The sequence below is a fragment of the Numida meleagris genome, chromosome 1, assembly GCF_002078875.1.
Source record: "Numida meleagris isolate 19003 breed g44 Domestic line chromosome 1, NumMel1.0, whole genome shotgun sequence".
Taxonomy (NCBI): domain Eukaryota; kingdom Metazoa; phylum Chordata; class Aves; order Galliformes; family Numididae; genus Numida; species Numida meleagris.
The window spans coordinates 6,662,723-6,688,460 of record NC_034409.1 but is presented as its reverse complement, the minus strand read 5'-3'; the positions used below and the strand labels follow the sequence as shown (position 1 = coordinate 6,688,460).

General features: G+C 43.9%; 1 protein-coding gene across 1 annotated transcript in view; it reads left to right on the top strand.

The window, feature by feature from the left end:
- CCDC3 (coiled-coil domain containing 3) overlaps positions 1-24,244 on the top strand; it is a 42,022-nt gene extending 17,778 nt beyond the window's left edge. The window contains exon 3 of the mRNA XM_021384621.1: positions 21,822-24,244. Coding sequence (XP_021240296.1) covers positions 21,822-22,097 — 276 coding nt within the window. The 3' untranslated portion in view covers positions 22,098-24,244. The remainder of the gene's footprint in view (positions 1-21,821) is intronic.

Below are 25,738 nucleotides of genomic sequence, written 5' to 3'. Positions count from 1 at the left end.
TCCTCTTTTTGTCTTCCAACAGCTAATGGCTGTTCTCATCATATTTGAGGTGACATTTACCTGTTAATTTTTTTAAAGTGAAAAAAATTTCTTTAAACTTTCCTCAAATGTTGCTATCAGAAGGAAGTTTGTAGGAAGTTAAAAATTAACAGCCAACAGTTAGCATTCAGAACTCTCTGGGGGCATCACCAAGATTTCATATCCCACCTTTTAATATAATTTGCACTGGAAAACTCTTGTTCCCTTGAATGATTCCACCATTTTAAAAAGAGACTCCAGATGTGGCCCTATCTGGAGTACTGTGTCCAGGCCTGGGTCCCCCAGCATAAGAAAGGCATAGAGCTGTTGGAGAGGGTCCAGAGGATGCCATGAAGATGGTCTGAGGACTTGAGTACTTCTCCTGTGAAGAAAGGAGGGAGTTGGGCTTGTTTAGCTTGGAGAAGAGAATGCTCTGGGGGAACCTCAACCTTCAAGTACTTGAAGGGAACTTACAAGCAGGAGGGGGAACCAACTTTTTACACAGTCTAATAGTGCTAGGACAAGGGGGAATGGCTTTAAACTAACAGAGGGGGGATCCAAGTCAGATATTAGGAAGAAATTGTTTACTCAGAAGGTGGTGAGGCAGTGACACAAGTTGCCCAGAGAAGCCCTATCCCTGGAGATGTTCAAGGCCACGTTGGATGGGGCTCTTGGCAACATGATCTGGTGGGTGGCAGCCCTGCCCATGGCAGGGGGTTGGAACTGGATGGTGTTTAATGTACCTCCAACCCAAGCTACTCTATGATTCCATAATTCTATGTGTTACAGCTATCCCATCTTACTAGTAATAAAATGAGAATGGTTGTATTGGATCAGAATGGAGGTCTGTGTGCCAGCTGCATTGCCAGCATAGCCATAGCATCTGTACCCATAGTTCTGTTCCTGGACCTGCCTTCTAAAACTGGCAATGAATTATTTCCTGGTGATGGCAAAGAAGAAGGAAAAAAAGAGGAAGGACACAAATTTTGTGGATCAAAAAGAAGCACATTGTGAAAATCACGTTGTCTACATCACTGGGTGCCCAGGGGGTACAGGCATCTATGCCTAATGTCTTGTTATCAGGCAAAGGTGAGCTTCAGTGCTGAAACTTTCACCTGCTTGGCTGGGAAAGAGCTGAAATGAGCCAATTGTGTCTGTTTGTTTTTTCCATACGTAATGAAAGATGGTCCACACCTGCTTGCCTCCACAAGGAAACCCAACAAACATCTAAAACAGGCATCCAGGGAAGTCTGTACAAAGGAGGTAATGAGATATGGTGGTTCCTCCTGATGATCTCCTGGCCTCCAATGTTTTCAGTTCAAGAACTCTGTAGTGAATAAGTTTCTATATATTTGTTTGTTTGTTTGTTTTTGCTTGTAGTTAGCTGCTTTTAGTGGATTTATCTTTCATTAAGTTGTCCAGTCTTGTTGAGAATCATCACTTTTTGTTTGCTTTGAGCATGCTCCCTACTATGCCATCTATTACCCCCAGATCTTCTGCTGGAAGATACTGTCAGTCTAGTTTCTCTCTCCACAGAGCTCATGACTGTGTAGATCTCTATCCTGTAATCCTCCCATAGCACAGGTTGCAGACTGTATTGATGGCTGAGCCTCAAAGGAGGTGGTTTCTGCCCTATCCTGGATGGGAATCAACTACCACAAATGCTCTGAGATGCAAGTCTATGAGGAATGAGGGAATGAAGCCCCTTCTCTCAGTGTCTGGGACCTCCCACAGCCATTGCCACAGGGAAATTTCGAAGTTTTGCTTAGACTGCTGAAAGTGCCAACAGGGAAAGCAAATATTTGTGTGTAAGACTTAACCCCAAAAAGATTAAGTGCAGATGGATGTCAACAGTGCCAGCAACCTGCAAGAGAAAGTGAAAACTGAGAAGAATGTAAAAACAGAGGATGGTGTGGAGAAAAATGAAAAAAAAAAAAAAGAATAAAATGCAAAACAGATTAGATGCAAATCAGGGAGAAGGCAAATTTGAACAAAGTCTTTTGCTTTAGCAAAGAAGGGCAGCATCATGACCGACAAGAGGAACACTACAGCAGTGCTCATTTGCATTAGAAGCTTGGGGTGTTCCATGGTGAGCATAAAGTAGAGAGGGAGCTGGAATACTGGCATGAGGGACGCAGCTTGGTGGGATGCTGCATGGACATTAGATACCTTTGGGAAGTGGGAAGGGTCCTGGAGGTGATGAATGCTTTACAAAGCCTTCAGTTCTCGCCTCTTCAGCTCTGGATGACTACTGCTAACTGGGGAAATGGTGAGCTGTGGGAAGAGGTTTGGTTTTGTGAAACCTGGCCCACTTTCTGTGGGAGGAGAGACATGCAATTTGGAAAGCATCCATCTTGGGAAAACTGCAAGTGGTAGGGCTGTCTAGACTAGTCAGGAAAACATGAACAAATAACAAGGAGAAAACAGAAGAAGAAGAAAAAAAGCACCATTCCTCACCTTGATGTAAATTAAGATGTCAGGGAAAAAAAAAGAATCAAAGCATCGAAGAATACAGAGAGGAGACAATCTTAACTGACTTGAACTTGGTAAACAAGCGGGGGAAATCAGACATGCCTGTCGTCAGACTTGCATGCTGCTGCTGGAAGCAGGATGAGAGATTTGTGATAGGAATGTTACAATTAATTATTATAAATCTCTTTGTAAGGACCGTGTGCGCAGCATGCAGGTGTGTTTGAGGATCTTGGCAGCCTGACAAAAATGTAATTATTGGTTACAGAGTCGAGTGATAGAGAAGCAAGCGCTATTCAGTGCTCTGGATCAGCAAGGTGCTAATTAGGGATTGCTGGAGGCCACCGCATTTCTCTGGAAGGGAGAGCAGCACCTCCTTAAACACCTGGATGTAGTGTGGGTAGGAGAGTAGGACTTACCTGGGAAACTGCAATTACAGAGAGGATTTCCTGACTTGGAAATCAAACCAGAAGCGTTCTGCTTTAGATCTTTTTTTTTTTGGATCTGCAACTGGAAATTGGTAGCAATATATGTATACGTAACCCAACTTGAAAGCATTTTTTAAACCCAAGTAAATCATTAATCTTTCCTTTATTTTGCCAGAGGTCATGATGAATTCCCCACCAGTGAAAAGGGGGTTGGATCTTTTTTCTAGGAAAGATATGTACTTGCTGAGGTCATTCAGTGAGCATAAGTGATGTCTTTGGACAATTTTGTACAGGAAATCAGATCAAAGGCTCAATTGTATAAACTAATCTGTTCTGATCAAGATTGATTTTTGTTGCTCTTAGAATCATAGAACTTTAGAATCGTTTGAGTTGGAAGGGACCTTTAAAGGTCATCTGGTCCAACTCCCCTGCACACTTACAGCTCGATCAGGTGCTCAGAGCTCTGTCCAGCCAGACCTTGAATGTCTCCAGGGATGGGGCACCCACCACCTCTCTGGGCAACCTGTTCCAGTGCTTCACTACTCTTAGCATAAAAAATGTTTTCCTTATACCCAGTCTAAATCTCTCTTTTTGGGCCATACTGGACCTAAGCTTTCAGTATGTTATTTCTCAGATATTTTCTAGACTGGTTAATGTAAAATGTGACAGAGCATTCTTGCCGCAAAGCCCATCCTTAATGATTTTCGCCCATTTTGGCCATGGGAAACCTCCTATGTCCATGATCTCCACAAGGAGATCCAACCACATGAATGAACAAGAAGCTGCCCTGAAAGCAAGATCAGAAGTTGCCCATTGCACAGTTTTACCATGCTCAACAATAGCTGAAGAATCAGAGTGAGAAAAAGCATTGCTGTATGGAGGCTGTCTTCTAAAACCACTTCAGAACAGGAGCCTTTTAAAGCTCCCCATCAAATGCAATAAAACACTCTGTAGAGCAGCTTTAAAAACAGGGGAAAAGAAAAGGCCAGTACATCTCCATCACAGCAGTGATGGCCATGTAGTACTTGTCAAGCCTGGGTTCCCTTAAAAATGCACACTGAGCCTTTCCATACTCTTAGTACTGTTTGTTGAAGTATTAAGGAAATGGGAAAGCTTCCAGAAAACTGCTTCCACTCAGCTAGGACTGTGAAGTTAAAAAGAGGAGCGGAAAGGAGCCGGAGGTCTGCAGCATGTTGCTGACCTGCCACTGGCCAGGGACACGGCCATGCATCACGCGGGTCCTGCCAGCATGGCCTCATTCTCAGAGGTGTCCAGCAGCTGTCAGAAGGGATGCTGGAGGAACATCTGCTCACAGCTGCTATGGGGAATTTGTAGGCTTCTTATGGAAATCCAGGGAGGGATTTTTGAGGTAGCCTTCGGGAAGGTTTTGACTGTTGATGATGAGGAGTGAAAGTGCCCCATAACACCACATTGTCCTCAGTGACATGGAAAATCTGTAACAGGGAATTAATTGTAATTTGTCAGAGCCGAGCAGCAGCTTTCTTCCATCTGTGTTCGTTTTCCCCTGAACTTGTGCAGGCCTTGCAGATGCTGTGTGTGAATTATTTGTGCCTACAGGGGTTTAATGTGTAACATACACACACTGAAGACTGAGGAGTGCCCAGCTGCATTTCCTACAGACACACTTTGTTGTGGCCCTTACTGTAACTTCATTGTTTCTTAACTGGGAATTTTGAAGTCCGAGCATTTGCATTCAGTGTGCACCATCCACCACCCATGATTCAAAACTCAGCTCAGAACTGCTGATTTATCATTACTGTTGCTATTTAACATCAAGGTGAGCTGATACTGGAAGATATTTACCTATCTTTTCACTTAAGAGATCTCTCCATTTTCCTCTTCTCCCATATGTGATTTTGTGTAGATCTTGTGAGCTGTGACTCACAATAGCAAAATAAAGTAATAAATGATTTTGAAATCTGAAGCCACTTTCCAGTTTGTTTTTTTTTTGGATAAAAGTGGCTTTGTTAGCTTGGGATATTGGTACACTTTGATAAGATAAAGCAGTAAAGGTGAAACACTGCTGTATGAGCTTTTCTTTCATCGCTGTCAAGAGTAAATGTGGGTTTGGGTTTGGCCAGTCAAAGGGGCACAAGGCTGGGGGCAAACCCAAGAATGAGACTGGACTTTTGGGTTCAGCACAGCAATTGAATCAACTGCTGTTCACGTTGGACTATCCCTATAATTTTCTTGTTTCTTGACTTTTGTTTCAAATACATCAGTTTTATTTTAAGAGCCTGAAAGGGCCTTTGAATACTGAAGCTTTGAAATGTCTGGGAAACTTTCCCTCAGCAATCAAACGCTTGTACAGGATTGTGGCCTGCATTTTCAATAGTCTTTACTCAATTTGAGTATTCAAATAAATGACCTAAGGCATGAGCTTTCACCCATCCAACAATAATACAACTGATTTCAAAAGGTAGATGTAAGTTGCCATGTGGCTGTTGGACAGTTGGCAGTTTATTTGTCCACTACCACATTACTTTCATCTCCTTTCTGTCACCTTGTCCAAATTGTTACCTGGTCATGTTGCCAAGCCTTGGACTCACTGCCTTGAGTCTATAGCAGAGTATCACCTCTCATCTGCCATTTACCAGCCCCTCACACAAAACAAAAGGTGGGGGAAAACTCCATTCCTTGGTATTTCTCAGCAGATCTGAGCATCTGTGGGTTTTATTGAATGCAGTACACCTCATGGTGTTCCTACAGATCATGTCCTAGATGTGTCAGAGAGACTCACTTCACAACTGGAGTATTGAAACAACTCTAAACAGGCCTTTAGGTGTGGACAATAGATAGCAGAGATGGGAGCGAGAATGGGAATCCTCACACCTACTCACTTCTAGCTTCTAGACATCTGCCTTCTGTCACACATAACTCTGAAACCAACATCCTTGTCTCTTTGCCTGTATTTCATGTGTGGTATTTTGGGGAAAGCTTGTTAAAGCCAAGTTCAAGGGTAGCCAGAGCTTAGTTACAAGTGCAAACATATCGTGAACGTCTGTCTTGCATTAGGATCTTTCCAGAAGGCATTAAAACACAGCCAAGGTGGCTTCACGGGATTTGCTTTCTCCCAGCACTTGGTTCAACTGTTCTTAAAAAATGTGGGAGTTCGGGAGAACGTGAATGTCAGCACCATAAGGATTTGCAGGGTGTGGTGTAGAGGGAAATTATGGTGGGTTATTTCAGAGCCCAGCCAGCCATCTTCTTCGCTTGAGCTTTTGAGCGAAAGAGAAACTCAGCAAGCTCCTGTAGTAGTTGGCTCTTTGGGAAAATGCCAGCTTCTATTTCCGTGTTACAATTGGATTACACAACCCCAGAGCCATGTGTGTTGGAGCAGTTGCACATTCATCACCACCCCTCACCTGCATCTGAGTTCAGCTCTGAGACCTTGAGAGGTTGGATCAGGCCCATCGGGAAGGACAGGAGGCAAGCAAGCAGCTGGCTGCATTGCATTGATTGTGAGGGCTACTCTTTTCTGAAGCTTTCCCAGCTTACCAAAGCTTTGCTCCAGCTAACTAGCATGGAAATAGCCAATAGTCCAAACCCCTTCTCAGTGAGTTCAACTCAAGTAGATGTGGTTACTCATCTCTGCAGCCTCTGTGCTCTTCCTTCTGAGCCAGTCCATTGGTGACTGCTCTGGTCACCTCACTGTCCCAGCATGGTCTGCTCTGGTGTGGTGTGGCAAATGTGACAGAAAGGAAGGAGGAGCTCAGCAGTGCGCATGACTCAGTGTCCTTTTGCTTGAAGGATCAAAACGCCTTCCAGAGATAAGCTGTACAGTCTCAGCGGATCAAGAGCATCTTTATGGTATTTATGGAAGTTTCCAACAATTCTGATACCTCACCCAAACTCATCTTCATTTTATCCACTGATAAGTGCAAGAGTTGTGCTTCCTCTCTCTTGCTTGAGGGTTCAACAATGTGTTGACCAGTTTTTAGTAACCTGGAGTTGAGCTCCTTCCTTCTGATGACCAGTTCTTTCTAGAGTGATGTCTGTTCCCGCCCTTTCCTTGTATGCAAAGGTAGGCCTCATTTCCATTGAAAGTCTTCACAGTGCAAAGCCTTCTTTTATTTTGACACATACCAGGAATTACTTCATAAAAGTCAATGAGGAGGAGAGTTGGAATTATCTTCAGATTTTATAACTTGGCTAAAAAGCCTGGCTGCAAGCTAAAACTTGACACATGAATCTCAGCCAGGAAATAATTTCCTTTCTCTCCTTCCAACACAACAGCAAACAACTCTTCCCCTTCCCAAACATTTGCAAATTTCTCAGTGGAAAAAGGTTATTTTAGGAAAAGATTAAATAAAGAAATGTTAGTAAGTAGCAGGATCTCTGGGGTGGGGAGTGGATGGAAGGAAAAAGACGTGAAATTATGCAATTTAAAAAAATGTTATTATTATTGTGCTTCTTCACTTGAAATGGCTAACAGATACACTGAGTGAGCAGAATAGATCACCTGTTTGTGTTGTCTTTCAGTGACACTGGCTGCCACTAGACCTGTAGGTGCTGAATATCAGCACAATTATTTATTTATTAACAGCATTAAACAGATCAAGGCTGAATTGGGAGGCCTGTTTGTGTTGGAATCAGATTAAACAAATTTGTCATCCAGTCTTTTCAGCTGAGCTTGTGTGCAGTTTGCATGTATTATGCCTAAATCACATCTAATTGATGGAAAGAGGCCTCAAATACCTGCAGGAAAGGGTCTCTACCAATCCCTATGGTGCTCAATTCTTGTTATGCTCTCCCGAACTAGCTCAAATTCCAATTAATTTCTGTCCCAGCCAATGAACGAGAATAAATATTTCCTGTCCTTTCTATAAAAATCCCTTCTGTATTCTTCAGCTTGCTTTTCTGATGTTTCATTGGCATTTAACTACAGAAGAGGTGAGACCATCAGCATGTTGGTGCCCAAGTGCTTGCACCTGTTTTGTCCCTGGTGATCAACATGGACTAAGAGATAGTCGATTTATTCATCCATATCCTAATGAGGGCCGTTGCTGGAAATTGTCCCTTTCGTCATGCTTGAAAAGTTTGGTCTTGGAACTGTAACACCCAACCATCTGTATGCATCCCCTACAGGGTACATCTGGAGCCAAGAAAAAGCATGAACATGTCCATGCCGTTCCAATGCCAATGTGTCAGTGACCACACACCAAGCAGAGGACAGTTGTCCCATCTAGATGACAGATCATGACCTGACTGTGCTTAACCAACAAATAAATGGCTCCAAGAGGGTGCTTTTTGCAGGCAATGAAATGTTTTTTGTCCTTTGTAATTTAGCAGGCACGTGCAGAACACCAGTCCACTTTCATTCACTTGACCAGCTATATCCTTGCACTGCAGACAGACAGAAACATAGAATAATCATTATTTAATGCCACATAGATCCCTCTATCCAGTGTTATAAACCTCTGAGAGCAAAGCCTTATGTATGATCATCTACATCTCATTTTCCTCTCTTCAGCAGAGAAGAAAGTTTCAACATAAGTTTACCTTTGTCTTCAAAGAAGACTTAGAGCAAACTCTTGGTAAATCAGACACGTGGGGAGATTTCCAAAAGTGTCTCCATTGAGAGTAGGATCCACGATCTTCCCATCTCTGAAAATTCCTCTTGTCTATCACAAATGTGACACAGCACATGTCCAAATCCCATGAATGCCACTAACCTGTCTGACCCAAATTTTCACACAGCTGGAACTTTCCTCTTCTTGGATAATGTGGATTTGCATGCCTTAATCTGTGACACTCGGAGGTGCATATTTTATATTACAAATGTTTAATGACTAAAATCCCATTTATTGAAAGCTCAACCAGTCATACACTCCAATGCTGGGCAATTTCTCCAGGATCCTTCCTGGAAAATGAGTTTCCAGATTGCTGGAGACAGGGATACCATGGCAGACAATACACAGCATTACCATACATGGAAAGCTGTGGGTTCTGGTCTCAACCTCTGAATTTGCACAGGGAAGCACTGAGATCACTCTCCATGAAAGTGAAGAATCTGACCACAGGTCTTGGCTCCCCTATTGCTTCCATTCTTGCACCATCCAAATTCTGAATATAGACTTTCCTAGTTTTTGAATATATCAGCTCAGAAAACTCTCGAAATGGCATATTTCCTGTTATCCCTTTTCGAGGGAGGGAATGAAGCACAGAGAAACTAGTTCTTGCTTTTCCACTAACTGATGATTGCCCTTTCTGTAAAGGAGACATCCAGTTCCCTTCTGCTGATTAGGACGCTCATTTTATCTGCCTGCTTTGATTAGGTGTGAAGTGTGTGTGTTGCTTAATGAGAACAAGCTGTTCAGATAACGCAGCTCAAAATAATTGCTGTTTTGCTGTTCCAAAATTACCATTGCCAAAAGACAACAAAAGTGTGCTAGTTAAGAGAGTAGACTGGAGCCCAGGTCTGGATTTCTTCACAATGTTTTTTTTTGTTGGTGGTGTTCTTTATTATTACTGTGATGTTAGACAGTTCATATGGTTTTGTATGGATGGTTTCTGGTGCAGATGTTATAAGCTGCTACTGCTGGAGGGGTGGGAAGCAATTCAGTTCATAGAATCACAGAATCATAGAATCATAGAATCATAGAATCATAGCATCATAGAATCATAGAATCATAGCATCATAGAATGGCTTGGGTTGGAAGGGACCTCAGAGATCATCTGTCCAACCCCATGCCACAGGCAGGGTTGCCAATCACTAACTCATGCACTAGATCAGGTTTCCCAGGGCCCCATGACAATACCCCATCCCACCTGACCTTGAACACCTCCAGGGATGGGGCATCCACAACTTCCCTGGGCAGCCTGTGCCAGTGCCTCACCACCCTCATCTGCTATTTGGGACTGTCCAGGTCCTGGCTCTTGTTATTGCTAATGAGATGCAATAGAGAACTGGTGAAGCATAGTTAACTTGAGTGTCAGAGAACTGTAAGAAAATCAAAATAAATATCTACAGGATTTTCGAACTGTTAGAAAAACACATATGCAAATGATAGTACAGACTTACAGAGACACTCTTGATACCTATCCATAAATAGCCAATAATAAAGTAGACTTTACAGGTAAGTGCATACGACAGCAGGATCTTACCAGATTTTGCAGATCACAATGCAATTATTCACAAAAAAGCCAAGAAGAAAACAGGGGTGTGACTGAACTGTGTCTCAGAGGTGTCAGAGTGCTCATTGTGCGGTGCTGTGACACTTGCTATGTAATTATCCCACTCCAACACAATCATTAATTTTGGATTAAACAGCTGAGAGCCACTGTTGTTACATGAACCAGCAGCTGGGTGCATGCTTTCCAATTTAGGTTCTTCTTAGAGTTCACCACAGGGCACTCATCAGCCTGGGGACATGGTGTCTGTAGCTGCTGTGTCTCTCACTTGGGCAGTGATGCCCTCTTCATTGCCTCTCAAAATCAGGCTGGGATGAGAGCTACAGGTTTATGTGCACTGGGAGACTTGACTCACCCTTATCTGGAGACTTTATTTTCCATGCATGTTGAAAGCCATCCTGTGTGAAAAGCTTTTCCCTGTAGAAGGCAATAAGTTGCCCAGCAGATATTTCTGTGTGTGTATACAGCATAGCAAGGCTGCAGGGAGAGACTTGAGTCATTAAATGTGACCCTATGTTTCCATGACCCAGCATTCTAGGGAGAATTCAAATGCTGGTTCAGGAGCAGGACCCTATCTGAGGGGTTGTATTGGAGCAAAGCAGCAGCCTTTGGCTCCTATGGAAAGTAGCAATGAATGCCCTGAATGCTTGGGGCCATTCAAACTCAGGCAGGCAGGAGGGTGATCCCCTAAATACAGCACCCCAGCACCTTTTTACCAAACTCTGCCATGCTCAGAGCAGTCTGCTGCTCATGTATTGCATCCACGGTGGTCTGGGGCCGCTCAGGATTTACAGCCCACACAGCACTTGGAGCTGAGGACAGTGGGACGGGACTATCAGAGAGCGGCAACCCCATCAGCCAGATGTTAGCGCTCTGAGTTTGTTATTCAGAGCTGCTGATTAAGTCTCCCCGGCATTTTGCCTCCTCAGCTTCTCTCTCAGCATGCTGATGTTAGCCAGAGAGCGCCTGCAGACTGCAGATATTTGTTTTGCCATGCCCTTGTCTTTGCTTTCCCCACCCTCTGTGAAGCTCTTCCACTTCAACTCTGTGGGAGCCTGTGCCTTGAATTAACATTGAGCTCTGTCCTCTGCTTTGCCTACACATGTCGTCACCTGTTGCTCCATCACCTCTAGTGAGCATGTCTACCTTCAGTGGGCATGCGTGATGGGTTGATGGTTGGACTATATGATTTTAGTGGACTATCTCAACCTTAACAATTCCATGATTCTCTTCTGACTTGGAAGAGGCACAGCCACCAGCTCCTTGCTGAGGTCTCCAGGTTGGGCTGGGCTCATGGAGCAGCTCAGGAGCGAGCACCTGGCTTTGTCCCCAGTCTGGTGTGGGGAGGAAAGCAAAACCCTTCAGTAAGCTCCGTAGGGTCAGGTCCCGGGGAAGTGATCTGGGAATGGATAGGACAACTTGGGCAAGGAGAAATGGTCTCAAACTAAAAGAGGGGAGATTTAGACTGGATATAAGGAAAAGGTTTTTTACAGTAAGGGTGATGAGGCACTGGAGTGGGTTGTCCAGAGGGGTGTCTGGATGCTCCATCCCTGGAGGCATTCAAGGTCAGTCTGGGTGGGGCTCTGAGCAACCTGATCTAGCTGTTAAGTGTCCCTGTTCACTGCAGGGGCGTTGGAACAGGTGACCTTTAAAAGTCTCTTCCAACTCAAATGATTCTATGATTCTGTATCTTGCTTGGCTCTCTGCAGATGCAGATGTCCCTTCTCAACCCCCTGTCCTTCTTCCAGGATGACTTCAGTGCCATTGCTCTTGATTCCTTTAAGGTTTCACATATCTCCATGGCTTACAGGGAAAGGCTTTGGTAGAGTCTCTGTACTGCTCCTGCCGTGGCAGGGGCATCTCCAGCTATTTGCATAAGCACAACGTTGAGTTGTTTCCACACTATTTCTAGTGCTCATTTTCCTGCTCTGAATTAGTTGCTCTGACTCATCCTCCAGAGGAATTTCTTTTTCTCCATTGACTGTCAAAGTCAGCCCATAAAACCTACGTTTCCTACCGGGGATCTAGGTTAGATGCATTAAGTAGGGTAGTGCAAAGTCTCTGAAGAGATGCACCAGGCCCAGCCAAATACAGGTCAGAGTGTGCCCTTTTCACTCTCCCTGCTTTCCTACACCTAAGCGGATGTGACAAATTAAGTAAAATAGCTATGGCTGTTCCTATATATGTTCAGGAGTGACAAGGAAATCTTGGCTTCCCAGAGGCATTAGAGATGGCAGGTTGCCTCATGACACCTACTTTTGCTCTTCAAAATCCAGAAGCTTTCCTGCAGCAGCAGTGCATGCAGAGTTTCCATCTGAGCCCGTGGCCAAGGAAATTCTATCTGTTTGTAAAGGCAGCTCAGCTGCAGCAGCTTATGTGAAGTATGAAGCCAAAACGTCCAGAGTGGAAGGTAAATCCCTCTATAAATTAGGAGAACATGACTTTTATAGATGTTGCGTTAACTTTAAACATTTGCCTTTCTCAGCACGGGTTTTCCTCCTGTGTGTAAAACTTGCCTGAAGTATGATATATGTGATGAGGAGGAGACACAGACACCACTTACAGCAAACATCCCTGTTTCTGTGACTTCAGGAGAGATGTCACTGAATGCATTGTACTCACACTTTGAGCACTTGCATACGCTCCTGCTGGGATTTGCTCTGCTTTTCTTTCACTGTTTAGCCCCAGAAGTGACAGAGGAGCAAAGGTTTATGTATGTGCTGGCTGGGAATAATAAGCAAAGGGATGAGGACGTCGAGATGGGGCTCCAAGCAACCCGATCTAGCTGTAGGTGTGCCTGTTCACTGCAGGGGAGTTGGGATAGGTGACCCATAAGGATCCCTTCAAATTCAAATCGTCTATGGTTCTTAAGCTTTTATGGGACTGCAGGCACAGCTGATCTGCAGAGACACAAGCTCTTGGTTCAGCCACCCCAAACCCGTATCTCCCACTCTTTAATACCGTGAACAGCAATAGTTAATCTTAACCTGAGCCTACAGACATCCAGGCAGCACCTGCCACTCCAGAGCATTGATCACCTCTGCTGGGGCCTCCAGGGAACTCCTACAGGCTGTAATACATTGCTCTGAAGTAAGTCATGATTAAAGCAAACACTCCAAATCAGGTGTAACATTGCTCTAAACAAATATGCTTCTCATCCAAATGAATATTGATGAGGATAACTTGGTTTCTGCACCAGTTAATGCTGGTTCTCAGCTTAAGCTGCATCTAGGGTTGTAGGTAACTAGTGATGGAATGAGAGGCAGTGACCTCAAGTTGCACCAGGGGAGGTTCAGGTTGGATGGGATTGGGTTGGCAGTTGGACTAGGAGATCTTAGTGGTCTTTTCCAACTTGAATCACTCTGTGATGCTATGCTGCAAGCGATGATATATTTGAAAATATTGTACTTCCCTCACTGTTATACTGTTAAATAAGGGTGCACATTTAACAGGACCATTAAATTAACTTCCCAAGAGCTATTGTAGCCTGAGGCAAAGGTGAACTCATTCAAAAACCAACACAGACTTCTCAACAGAAATGAGCAGTGCATAAGATGCCCTGCGCTCTGATCAGCCGTGACCTGTTTCCTCGTGTTCCCATCAGAGAGAGGGAAAGACACAATCAATTTTGTTTCTGGGTCTTGCTGGTTGCATCCCTTCCTTGATATTTAATTAATTCACCATTTGTATGTGTAGGGGGAATGGTGACCTAATCCTATTGAAATACATGCCAAGCAAAACAAGTTTAGGTATAGACACGGTCACACAGCAACGTTCAATTGGGGAACAATACACTTGAGGTAAGGTATGTTGGCAAAGTAGTTATAGGCATATCACAGCTAATTAGCTTCATTGTGACAGTAATAATACTGTGTGGGGAAAAGCTGAGCTGGAAATTAAAGTGAACTGCAAGTTTTGAAAACATTGATATCTGTGGAAATGGAATGTTTTTGTACAAGCTACAGAAAAATAACCTCTTTCAGAGTTTTGAAGCCCAACTGAAACTCCTGTGCTGAGACAAAAATGACTGGGAAAAAAAAAAAAGCATCAGCTCAGTTGTTTTCAGAATTCAGGCTGAGCAAAATGCAGAAACCCATGAAGCAACATGGCTTGTGAGGCAGACCTACAAACTTGCTCATTCTCAGCACCTAAATTACTTCCAGCAGCAGAGAAAAGATGCTTTTTTTTTTTCCTTATTAAAAACATTGTTTAATCTTGTCTTTACATAGTTTTCCTTTAAGCTCAGCAAGGTTGAGCTGTGTACTGCACTTTTAACTTCAGTGTCATTTGCTCATAACTAATCAGCTTAATCCACACCTGCACTGCATTCCCCAGGAACAGGAAATATCAGGAATATCTCCCACTTGTGACAGTGCTCAGACGGAACCAGAGCAGATGCTGTTTTGCCCTGGACTGTAGCTGTGCTGCAAAGCCTTCAAGCTGGTCTGCCCTGTGCGTGTGCATCCCCTGTGATGGAATGGGGAGAGCCAGGGACAGGGGCCGGGCTGCTCTCAGCTTTTCCATGCGTCACCCCATGGTTTGTTATTTCAAGGCCCACTCGGGGTACTTTTAATGGAGAAGAGACACGGGTCTCAGCAAAGAGGCTGGTGAGGTGGCACCACGTCTCCGTGGAGATGGACCCCTGGGGTGGCTATGAGACCCTCCCCATCCTCATGCCGTGCTCCACCTTGGGCACCCAAGTGTGGCCCAACCTTGAGCTGGGAGGGATGCTGGAAATGCAGGAAGCACAAGGTATGGGGCTGGTGGGGCTGAGCACCAAGCACTGAGCCCAGCACTCAGCCCTCACTTCTGCACCTCCAGAGAAGCAAGAGGATGGCTGCTCCTGCTAAACTGCCTAGATGTGAGACTTTGCCACTCTCCTCCCAGGCCCACCACTGCATTCCTGTGGCATCTTGGGTGAATTGCTGGGGGAACATTTTCAAAGGAAACAAGAGAAGTGTGCAGCCCCTCCGCCTTGGAGCAATTGGAAAAGGCAGCCAGCTGGCTCCTGGTGTGCATCTCTCGCCCACACCGTGCTGCCTGTGTTCAGCATGGAGAGGGAAGGGGCTTGGAGGTGTCTCAAAGTGGGGTCCTGCCCTCATGATTTCTTTTTCTCTTCCTTCAATCCCCGTCTCCCACTGGCTGTGCAGGGAGTTTAAGGATTTGCTGTCGGGACTGACTTATCTGCTCACTTGGCACCGGTGAGGTGCCTGTGGTAGGCAGCCTGGCTCATACCCTGCATCTTTTTTTTTTCCTTTCCTGTCTTCTTGATTTGTGTGTTTTCTCTCCTCTTTAAACCATCACCTCTTCCCTTTGCAAATACAGGGAATAGTTCATTTGGTTCTTTCCTGGGTGCTGACAGTGATCAAGGCAAGTATCATGGAGTCACATTCCCACCATCATCCCCCATCAGAATGGACTGGGCCAGGCTGTCACTTGGTATCTTCATATCTTCCCCCTTAGCAGGATCTCAGGCTTCAGGACTCAACATATCCAGGGAAGGCAGAGCCCAAGCAATGCTCCGTGTGTGGTTTTGGAGCTAGAGACCTCCATCGAGGTATTTTTAGGGCTGAAAGTCTTTTTACTATCCCTAAAGGGCCTCCAGTCCCCCCTTGTGTCCTCCAAAACCATCCTAGTCTGGCTGCAGAGAGCCAAGGGCTGCAAGTTTGAAGGCAAGGTTTTAAAATGGATGCTTGCCATACCCACTGCAGACGAGAGCCACCAGATATTCAGACACCTTGCCAGAGAGGAAGGTCTGGTTTTTCAAAGTGCTTCATCGTGGGGAGGGATCTTCTTTGAAATATCTGTTGTTCAGCTTAAAGTCATTGCTTAAAAAAAGATCAGAAGAAAAAGAATAGATTGCGGGTGTTTTTCCTTCTGAAAAACACTCTTCCGTGTAAGTTAACTATCCTCTGTGCTGAGTCGGTGCCTTGGTGGAGCTGCTGGCACTCAAGTTTTACGTCACAGCTTGTAAACACCACTCACATTTTCCAGGGAGATGGCCCACGGTCATCTGCTCAGGGGAATGTCAGGGCACAGCATCAGCCAAGAGACCTGCCAAGACATAGGCCCAGAGCTGCCCCAGCAGGCCCTTGAGTGATTCTTCAGGTGGTTTTCCACCAAGCAGCAGCTTGATGCAGATCAGAACCAACAGAGCTGCTTTAAAAGCCTCCTGATTGTAGAATATGGGTTTACTTCTGTTTCCAGGGCAAGTTCATCCAGCTTCCAAATATCCTTATGCTGCCATTGCAGCTTCCCCTGGGTAGCTAGTGATGCCAGCTGCCATTTTGTGGGTTTCTGGGTGCAATCTATCTCAGTCTGTGCAAGTTACCTAGGCAATGGAAAGGGTCCCAAAAAGTGAGCTACTCCAGGTAAATGTCTAAGTCAGGCTAGAAGTCTTCCTTTTGACATGCCCATTTGTCTCCATTGATGATTGGGAACACTGAGATTACTTGCCTTAACTGGCTGCCTATTAGAGGTTTAAAGGGAAAACCTGCCTTTAGCGAGCAGTGGAATGAGGAAGAAAGAGGCTGTTTTCAGTGCCAAGACATGTCATGGTGGCTGTAGGCTGGCAGAGGCCCCTGCAGACAGTGCTTCCTACCCCAGTGAATCTCCACTTCCAATAATTTGAATTAACTGGTAGCTTATGCCACAACCCTTACACTTCCCACAGTAAATAGAATCATAGAATCATTAAGATTGGGAAAGACCACTAAGATCATCTAGTCCAACCATCAATCCATCAACACCATGCCCATTAAACCATGTTCCTCATGCAGAAATGCTGACCCAGTTATCCTCAGAAGAACAGCCACCACCATTTCTTTTTCTGTCCAGGTTGTATGTATGTTGGTGTTCTGTACAAAGCCCCAGAAGGAAATACCAGCTCATTCCCACTAATGACAGTGGTGCTGGATTTGCCCCGAGACCCCATTTCAGAACCTCTGAAAGGTGCAGCCTTGCAGTAGCAGTGGTAGTTTAACCAAGCTTCCCCAACACGATGGTTTAACAGTGCTGACAGGGGCTTTTCCACACTTCAGCAGGAGTGTTAGTTTTGGCTGAAAAGCCCCAGTAACTGGAGGTTAAGTGACTCCATCCCAAATCCCATTTGGCAGAGGGCTTCCAGATCTCTCCTCCTACCCCTCACCACATTGTCTCTCTGTCCATCCAGCTTGCTCGCTCCCAATGAACATGCCCAAAGGGGCCAAACAAAAGGAGAAAGTGATGCTCGCAGTCTGCAGTTTGGCAGTGGCAAGGCACGGCTCAAAGGGGACTGCTCCTGCCAGGAGAGGCAAGGTTTGCCTGCCTGAGCTGTGTCATGTCCCTATCAGCTTCACCAAGAGCTTGTTTTGCTGAGCACACAGAAGGGCTTGGGGAAATAAATCCTGGTGGAGTTAAATAAAAATAAAGAACTATGTTTGGCTTGCAAGCCCCTCTTGAGAGAGTGCATGAATTATTGCTGTGCTGAGACAAGTAGAGCTGGAGGAACGTGCTTCATGCTGCATAAGGTTTCAGTTTAAGATGTTCTATGTAACGTTAACAGTGGTAAAGCACAGAGCAGTGAGGCAATGTGCAGCAAATTCAGACAGCTTTTAACTTTGCTGCAGGACAGATTTACAGAAGGGAAGAGAGAGAGGAGAGCAGTGCAGGGTTGTGATGAGCTCCTGGGGTGCAGTGTGGAGAAGGCTCGGCAGGAGAGCAGAAGCTGTGCTTCCCAATCTCAGCCTTCAGGCTGTGTTTCCATTGGATGCTCCCAACAGGTTGTGTTAGGGTGATGCTCGGTTTGGGGTGCTGAGGGAGCATCCTATGGTAGCACAAGCACAGTCAACAGTGTGGGTCCTGAAAAAAGTTTGAGGACAAGAAACCAAAGTGACTTATCCCCAGGTCTTCTAAAGAAATGTCCTGTCCATGCAGAAGAGACCGGGTCTTACAGACATGCATTTAAAGATGTTCCCACTGTCAACTTGGCTGATGATACACAATAGGTATCTATGCCCAAGAATTCTGCCTGATGTGAAAGCTATCTTTAGGAGACCTCAAATGAAAGACTTCTCCATAATCATAGAATCATTATGGTTGAAGTAGACCACTACGATCATCTAGTCCAAATGCCGACCCATCCCACCACACCCCCTAAACCATGTCCCTCAGTGCCTCATCTACCCTTTTCCTGAACACTTTGAGGGATGGTGACTCCACCACTTCCCTGGGCAGCCTGTTACAATGTCTCACCACTCTTTCTGAGAAGTTTTCCTAATATTCAATCTGAATCTCCCCTGGCACAACCTAGTCTTTACCTCTAGTCCTAATGGCTCTCCAGTGCTCTTTTGCAGTGCAACCCATTGGGAGTATGTATTAGAAGCTGGCTAGATCTCAACTTCTGTCCCATCAGCAGATGATGGGCAAAACTTGGGTACCAATGCTGAGTTTTGAGTGAACACTATCATCACGCTTTTGTCCAGGGAAGTTTTCCTGTCCACTGTCTCATTCTAATGACACTTACAGAAGGCAGATGTATGTGTCTGTCAGTCAGACAGAAATTTTTACATATGTCAATTCAGAGTAGCTAGTAAAAGGTTCACATGCCTGTAATGTGACACTCCAAAAATTAGTTTGATGTAATGCAGTGCTGATTTGTTTGGCAGATAGACAGACAGTGTAAATCATCTAGATGCGGTGAAACTTAAGACCGGGTGTATTTGTGACAGGATGTTTCAGACAAATACTTGAATATATGTAATTTGTGGTTTCACAGCTGTATGCTGTCTGGGCTAAATCCTAAGGATGTCTGTGGATCTTTTTGAGCTACCTTTTTTGCTACATCTTCTCTTACTGCTCTGGATTTGTTTAAATACCATTGAGGATGCCTTGCTGACACAACTGTGGAATATACAAACAGAGATGCCCAGAGCAAACAAATCTTCTGTAGGTCATCCAATAATGTAACTTCTGAAGGAAAACTTGAAAAATAATTCATAGATTTGTCTAAAGAACTGTTTTTTACTCTACTTCCCAGTTCTGTGGGCATGTATACCATGTTAAGTACAGCAGTTCAGACCTATTGCTTAACTGTCTGCTGCTGATTCATGAGTGACTTAGCTTGCTGGATGGAGATTTTAGTATCTTTTAAATGTGATGTCCAAAAAAAAAAGAGGAAAAAAGCACTCTCTAGTGTACTTGGCATGACAAGCTGTCGTGGGGAATGGGAGCATGAGTCGTTCCTAGAAAAAGAGAATCAGTTCTCAGTAGTTTTAGCAGTGCTTTTGGATTAAAGCTTGATCTTGATGTTCATCAGTGCAAACTCTGCACATTTATGGAGTTGCGAGACTGGACAAAATGGGGTGTGAAATTCCTCTTATAGATATGCTCCATAGGAAGAACTGCCCAAAGTGGGGATATCTCAGCTGGTTGTAAACAGTAAGTATCAAGTAGCAACATGAACCAAAGGCTGGCTTACTCCTCACCTATTTATTCCTGGTTAATTACACTGGCTGGACTGAGCTCCAGGCTGTCACATTTACACAGTTTTCAGTATCAGATCTAACAGTTTAAAAATAACTTGGGTGCACCCATGTGAACTGCAGCTCCAGCAGCAGCAGGGGTAGGACAGCACTCACATGTACACATGATCCTTACTGCAGAGCTTGTGAAAAATGCTGTTTGCAACCAGCTGGCGAGAATTGTGAACCTCGCCTTGTTTTTCCACACACAGAAGGATCACAGGAGTTCATTTTTCAGCTAGTTGTCCTGTGATTTCAGGTAGGCATCCTATTAGCAAGTGAAGCTCTGCCTATTGCTTGCCTTGGTAGGCTAAGTTGTGTGGGTCTTAGTTTTTATATTTATGTTCCTCCGGTGGTCCTTTTGGACATCTCCAGGTAATTTAAACATTAAACCATTGTCTTCAGGCTAGATAGCAAAGATCTGGCATAAGCAAATAAGCTGTCTGGCTTTCTAATATTTCTTGAGAACTTTATAGTGTCAGTGCACAACTGCCCAACCTCTTCTGACAGGGGACCAGCCTCAAACTGCTCCCCACTTTGGGAGTGCCTCTGGGGTGAGGCTAATGCCATCCCTGATGTCAGCCATCAGACATTGCCATTCCCTCAGCAACCAGCCCGGGTAGATGAGGTTGGGTTCACACAATGGCACATTTCAGGTGCATGAATGCACTGGACTCTGTGATATGCCTATCAGTACACGCCTGTCCATCAGTGCACAATGAAAAACGCAAGAAATCCCTCAGGAAGTGGAATTTCCACCTCTTGTCTTCCCAGCAAACATCTTGTCCAAACAATGGTCTCGTGTGTAGGGATTTAAATTCAATGAGTTCTGCTTGAAGCTTTGCAAGGGTTTGGCAAACACAACAGCCAAGAGGTGCCAGCTGTTTTCAAACAGCTCTTGGAATGAGCTGTGATCAAAATCAAACTCCCTCCTCTTTAGTGCAATTTCTGGCCTTCATCTGTGAACTCCCAGTCTTCCTAGTGTGCATTTGTAAAAGATTCCTGGTGAGAGGGCAGTCAGGGTAAGCACTTCCCTTTCAGCAAAGCCCTGTGGTGCTTTTGTACAGGAAACATGAGCTTATGGCTACTGGAAGCAGTTGCTCTGTTGAGCAACCATGGTTTTTGCTGCTGGGGGTTTCCAATGCAAATGAAATGTTAGTCATCAAAGTGGACTACCTCCTTCACTTTCAGTTTTTGAAAATACTACAAAGCAAGAGAGAAAGAAACATGCGATTCTTCATCACCACGGAGAGGATATACTTGTTTGCTTAAATTCTGTCTGTTCCAAATGTTCTGCCAGAGAAAGCTCATCTAGGCTCCAGGACTGCTTGGGCTCACATTAAAAATCTAGATATATATAGGAGATAAATTCAGCAGAAGGCACTGCCTTTCCTCACAGTGCAGTAGGGCAGCAATCAGATGAAAGTTCCACATGCACAATGAAGTATCTCAGAATGTTTTTTGTAGGAAAAAAAGAGGAATATCTTTGAAGCTGGCTCCTTTTTTTTTTTTTTTTTGCCTTAGGGCCCGAGGTGGGCGAAGACATCAAAAGCTTAATCTCCCTACAGGGAGCAATATTGCAATAAGTTGGTAGTGGGTAAAATGAGGGAAGTGTTCTTCAGACAATGACCCAATAAATAAATATCTTTTGATAAAGTTATGGAATCTTGAATGCTCCTGGAGACTGCTGAGATTTTACACTTCAGGGTTTCATCTGAAAGAAGCCCATTAAGTGAGATAATTAAGAAAACTTTGTGGCTGAAAAGATAAAAACAACTTGTTCTATGTTTTGCAGGTTCTGTGCTTATTTTAGATGTTGAAATAAAGAACAAAGGGCAGACTCACATCAAAATCTGGAGATTCTGAAGGGCTTCTAAGATGAATCAAGCCTAGAGTTTTTCAATAGCAATACCTCCTTAGATTGAACTCCAGTTTCAGATCATGAATAGGTCAGCCTTCCTCCATAAATTCAACTTAACTTCAGTGGGCTCAACAGGTCTTTCAAAGCAGCTCAAAAAAGTCATTGTGAACAATTAGTATCATTAAAATCTACAATTTTGCATCTTATCTGAATATAGAAATGAAAGCAAAGCTTTTAGGAGAAGAGGCATATAAAAAGTCAGTAGAATTTCAAAAAAGCTGTTGTACTTTTGAAGAGTTGTGAAGTCCTTTGAGGAACACCTGAGTAAACCCTTACTTGAATAAGCTCTTGTGTAAAGCTCATCTGCTCTCATTTCCTCTGTGCCCTCAGCTCATGTGCTCCTCGGTCCAGAAAGCCTTGTTTGAGGAGGAGGACAGAGTGAAGAAGCTCCAGCAGAAGGTGGCAACATTGGAGAAGCGCAACAAACAGCTGCGAGATCGGGTGAAGAAAGTCAAGAGGTCTCTCCGGCAAGCTAGGAAAAATACCAGGCACATGGAGCTGATGAACCGAAAGCTCAGTGAGAAACTTTCCTCTGCAGGTGGTCAAATGCCCTATATTAACTCTTTAAAGCAGGAAAACTCACATGCTACCTACCTTAAAGTATAATGCAAGGGTAAGAGCTCAGGCCAATGATAATGGCAAATTTTGCCTGTGTTAGATCAGAATCTGGCCCTCACACCTTGTCTACACTGTGCTTCAAACCTTGCATGGAAAATGAATCTGAACTTGCTCTAGACACAGTGCTAGATTAAACAGAAATGCAAACTGGGTTTGTCTGGGTGCTGGAGGAACAGCCCAAAACCAAGATGTTCTGGGTAGACACAGGGCCAGATTGTAATAAGAAGCACATTGTGCTCCTTGGTCCTCATCCCCCTGCCCCTGTTGCCAGTTTTAGGTTTCGCTGTGGTGGGGTGGGTGTGATGGAAGTTCTGCCAGGCACTTGACATAGGAGCTCTTCTAGAGATCTGATGCCAACTTGCCTTCTCTACATGGACTGGGCAAGCAAGTGGGTGTACAGAGATGGATGCTGCAGGAAGGATGCGGGCATAAATGCTCTTTGCTCCATCATGATCCCCAAGCCTTCACTGTGCCTTAAGCTTGACTAAAGACTATATTCTGTATATGAGCACAGGCTATACCTGGGACGCATAGTCAGTTTGGGCCCTTATTCAAAATGAAATGCAAATGTGCCCAAACTGTCTTAAGACCGTGTCTAAGTATTCCTTAATATTCTAAAAAAAACCAACAATCTAATACTTTTCATTTTACCAGGACATGCCTTAAGAGTCATAGTAACTGCTTCAGGCACCTTTAGCGTTGCTCAGCCAATGGAGCTGGAGACCTATCAGTCTGAGTCTGTGTCTAGGACCTAATACAGCTCCTACCATCAGGAGTGGATTTAGCCTAGATTTAGTGGGTGCTGGATCAGGTCTGATGGACAATTTCAGATCCTGTTTTCAAGCAGGTTTAACTTACAGTGTGGACGAGGCTTCAAGTTTTGTAATCACTGTTTGAAGTATAAAGGAGGTTGCTGGGCAGCCTCATTTAGTTACACTTAGATACTGTAGAGATCACATCAATATCAACAGGGCATTAAAAATTAAGGTAGTTTATATATGTATATATTCTAAAATCCTATAGAAAATATTTTTATTACACATTTGATATAGTCTAATTTCTTAAAATATGAAGCAAATCCCATTTCTTGGTTATCTCATTAAAAAAGTCCATCATGTTCTTTATTAGGCATTTACACACTGAATTCTGTTGAAGCATCATAGGTTAAGGCATCAGCAACCACGACTGATACGTTTTTCAGCTATGTTAATGTACCAGAGTATGTCTTTGGTCATGGTAATTAAACAACCTTCCTTCATAACAGAGCACCATAAGGAACTGAAGATGGAAGAAGAGTTTTTGTGTCTTCTTTCCCTTCTCAAAATAGTTTTTCTTTCCCCAAGCATGAGCCTCAAGTGTAGACTTGTCTCATGCTTTTCAACAGGGGCAGAGAATCCTTGCTTAGCAACAGGCAGAATTGACAATTTGCCAGGGCTAAACCTGATTTATACATAATAGACCAGTCCAGATGAACTTTACTATAGAGATGACGTCCTCAGAAATAACAGTGTGGAAACCATCATTTTGCTCCTAACTCTTCAGGCTTTGCCAGATCATTGCATGGTCTCCATGCTGTGTCTCAGAGATTAAAGATGAGTATATCCAGGCTGCAGCTCCACTGCACCACGCTTTAACTATCCTCGCACTTAGGAAAAGCCCATACCAGCTTTCAGCCACGAACATTAGTCCAAGCTAAGCTCAGAAGTTAAGCCTTGTGTTGGCTTCTAGGATGCTGCTGAGTTTAATTACCTTCCAGACTTGCTCCTTTTGGAAGTAGAGCCTTCCCTTCCCCACTCTCCCCTTGAAATAATATTGGCATTTCTTAAGATTCTGACTCCTCCACAAGCTCCACTGGTTTCAAAGGCTTTGTCTACCAAATCAGCACAATTTAAGTTGTTTTATGCTGTAGTCAGCAATGCTGTTTCCTGAGAACTACAACTGACATAAGGCTTCCCTAGAAGCCATCAAGACATTTTAACTCTAAAATGTAAATCCATAGGAAAGTATCTGATTTTGTTGGTTTGTTTATTTCTGGTTTCTACACTGCTGTTTGAATAAATTAACTGTTTTTCCTGGTATAGGTATTAAAAGCTTGTGGGTTTTGTTGTTTGTTAATAAAAGTATTCCCCCTGTTATTCATTCATGTTTTATAAATGTTTCTATAAAGCTGAGAAAGCATAGTTAATATACCTGCATCGTCACTATTTTTACAAATTTTCCAAACACGGTGTTGGAAAACATTCTCTTTTGGCTGATGTTTTGTTTATTGGTGGAAAGACTGAAGTTTCCATCCTATTTTCACTCTTTCTCTAGCTAGAAAAAAAAAGTAAACCATTTTGTTCTCCTTATCAGTTTAGTGAGAATTTTGTTGCTTTGTAAAGAAAGCAAAAAGAAAATCCCCAAATGTAAAATTCAAACACAAATCAAAATATCTCCTTCAAATAGAAAACCAAAGAAGGGTGTGCCCTATGGGATTTGGATCATTTCCAGAGATAAGAAACAGCAATCAGATCAGACCAGAAGATAACCCTCTCAACAAGGAACAAGAGATGCCAAGCCCAAATAAAAATACCTTTCAAGTGATCACCTTGATTACCTGTCCCTGATGATGACAGTACCCAGAGAGTAGCCAGGAAGGCTGTACAGGCAGGAAACATGAGTGTGAAGGAGAATTCAGGTTATCTCCACCTAGATTGGTACGTCACACATAGCCTGACACAGACACTAATTTTTAGATCCATTTTTAAACTGTTTTGGGGACCAATAAATCTGGAAACCCACAAAAAAGGCCACAAATTCATGCCATTTTCCAAATTAATGCAAAGGGCATAGTTGAGTATGTCCATATTAAAGAGCTACCTAGGAGAGGCTGGTGAAAAGGCAGAAATGCAGAGGAGGTTGACAAGCTTAAGCAAGATGTAAAGGGATGGTATGGAAACCCAATAAAACATCCTGGGGAATAAAAATGGAAAATATATATATACAAAAAAAACTAAAGAGAGAGAGAGCAGATGTTGTCATAGAATCATTAAGGTTGGAAAAGACCTCTAAGATCATCCAGTCCAACCATCAACCCATCCCCACCATGCCCACTAACCATGTCCTTCAGTGCCACATCCACATGTTTCTTGAACATCTCTAGTGACAGTGCCTTCCTGAGCAGCCCGTTCCAGCTATGCTCAGGTGAGGAAAACAATGAGTTAGAAACAACACCAGATGAGGCATACAGCCCTCAGAAGTTCAGAGATGCTTCATTTGCTTTTTTTTTCCTTCAACATTTGCTTTTGCAAACACATCAGAGGCTTGAAGGGTGTCAGAGTCTCTGCAGGGCTGGTGCTGAGGTTCTCAAGAGGCCAGAGCGCTAGTGACTGGCAACAGTAATGAAGTACAGAATTAGCTGAGTGATACTGGATGACTGAGAACAAAAATAAATGAAATGCAATGCAGGTAATGTAAACGGACAAGAAACATTTTCATGTCTTTTCACATGAAATGAGATGCACTGAGTCGACATCAGCCACCCAGTATCATTAGATACAGTCCATCAGTTGGTTCAGTATAGTTACATGAAGATAGAGAATTCACACCATATCCCTCTATGAAAACACTGGCTGAACACTCAGTTGCAA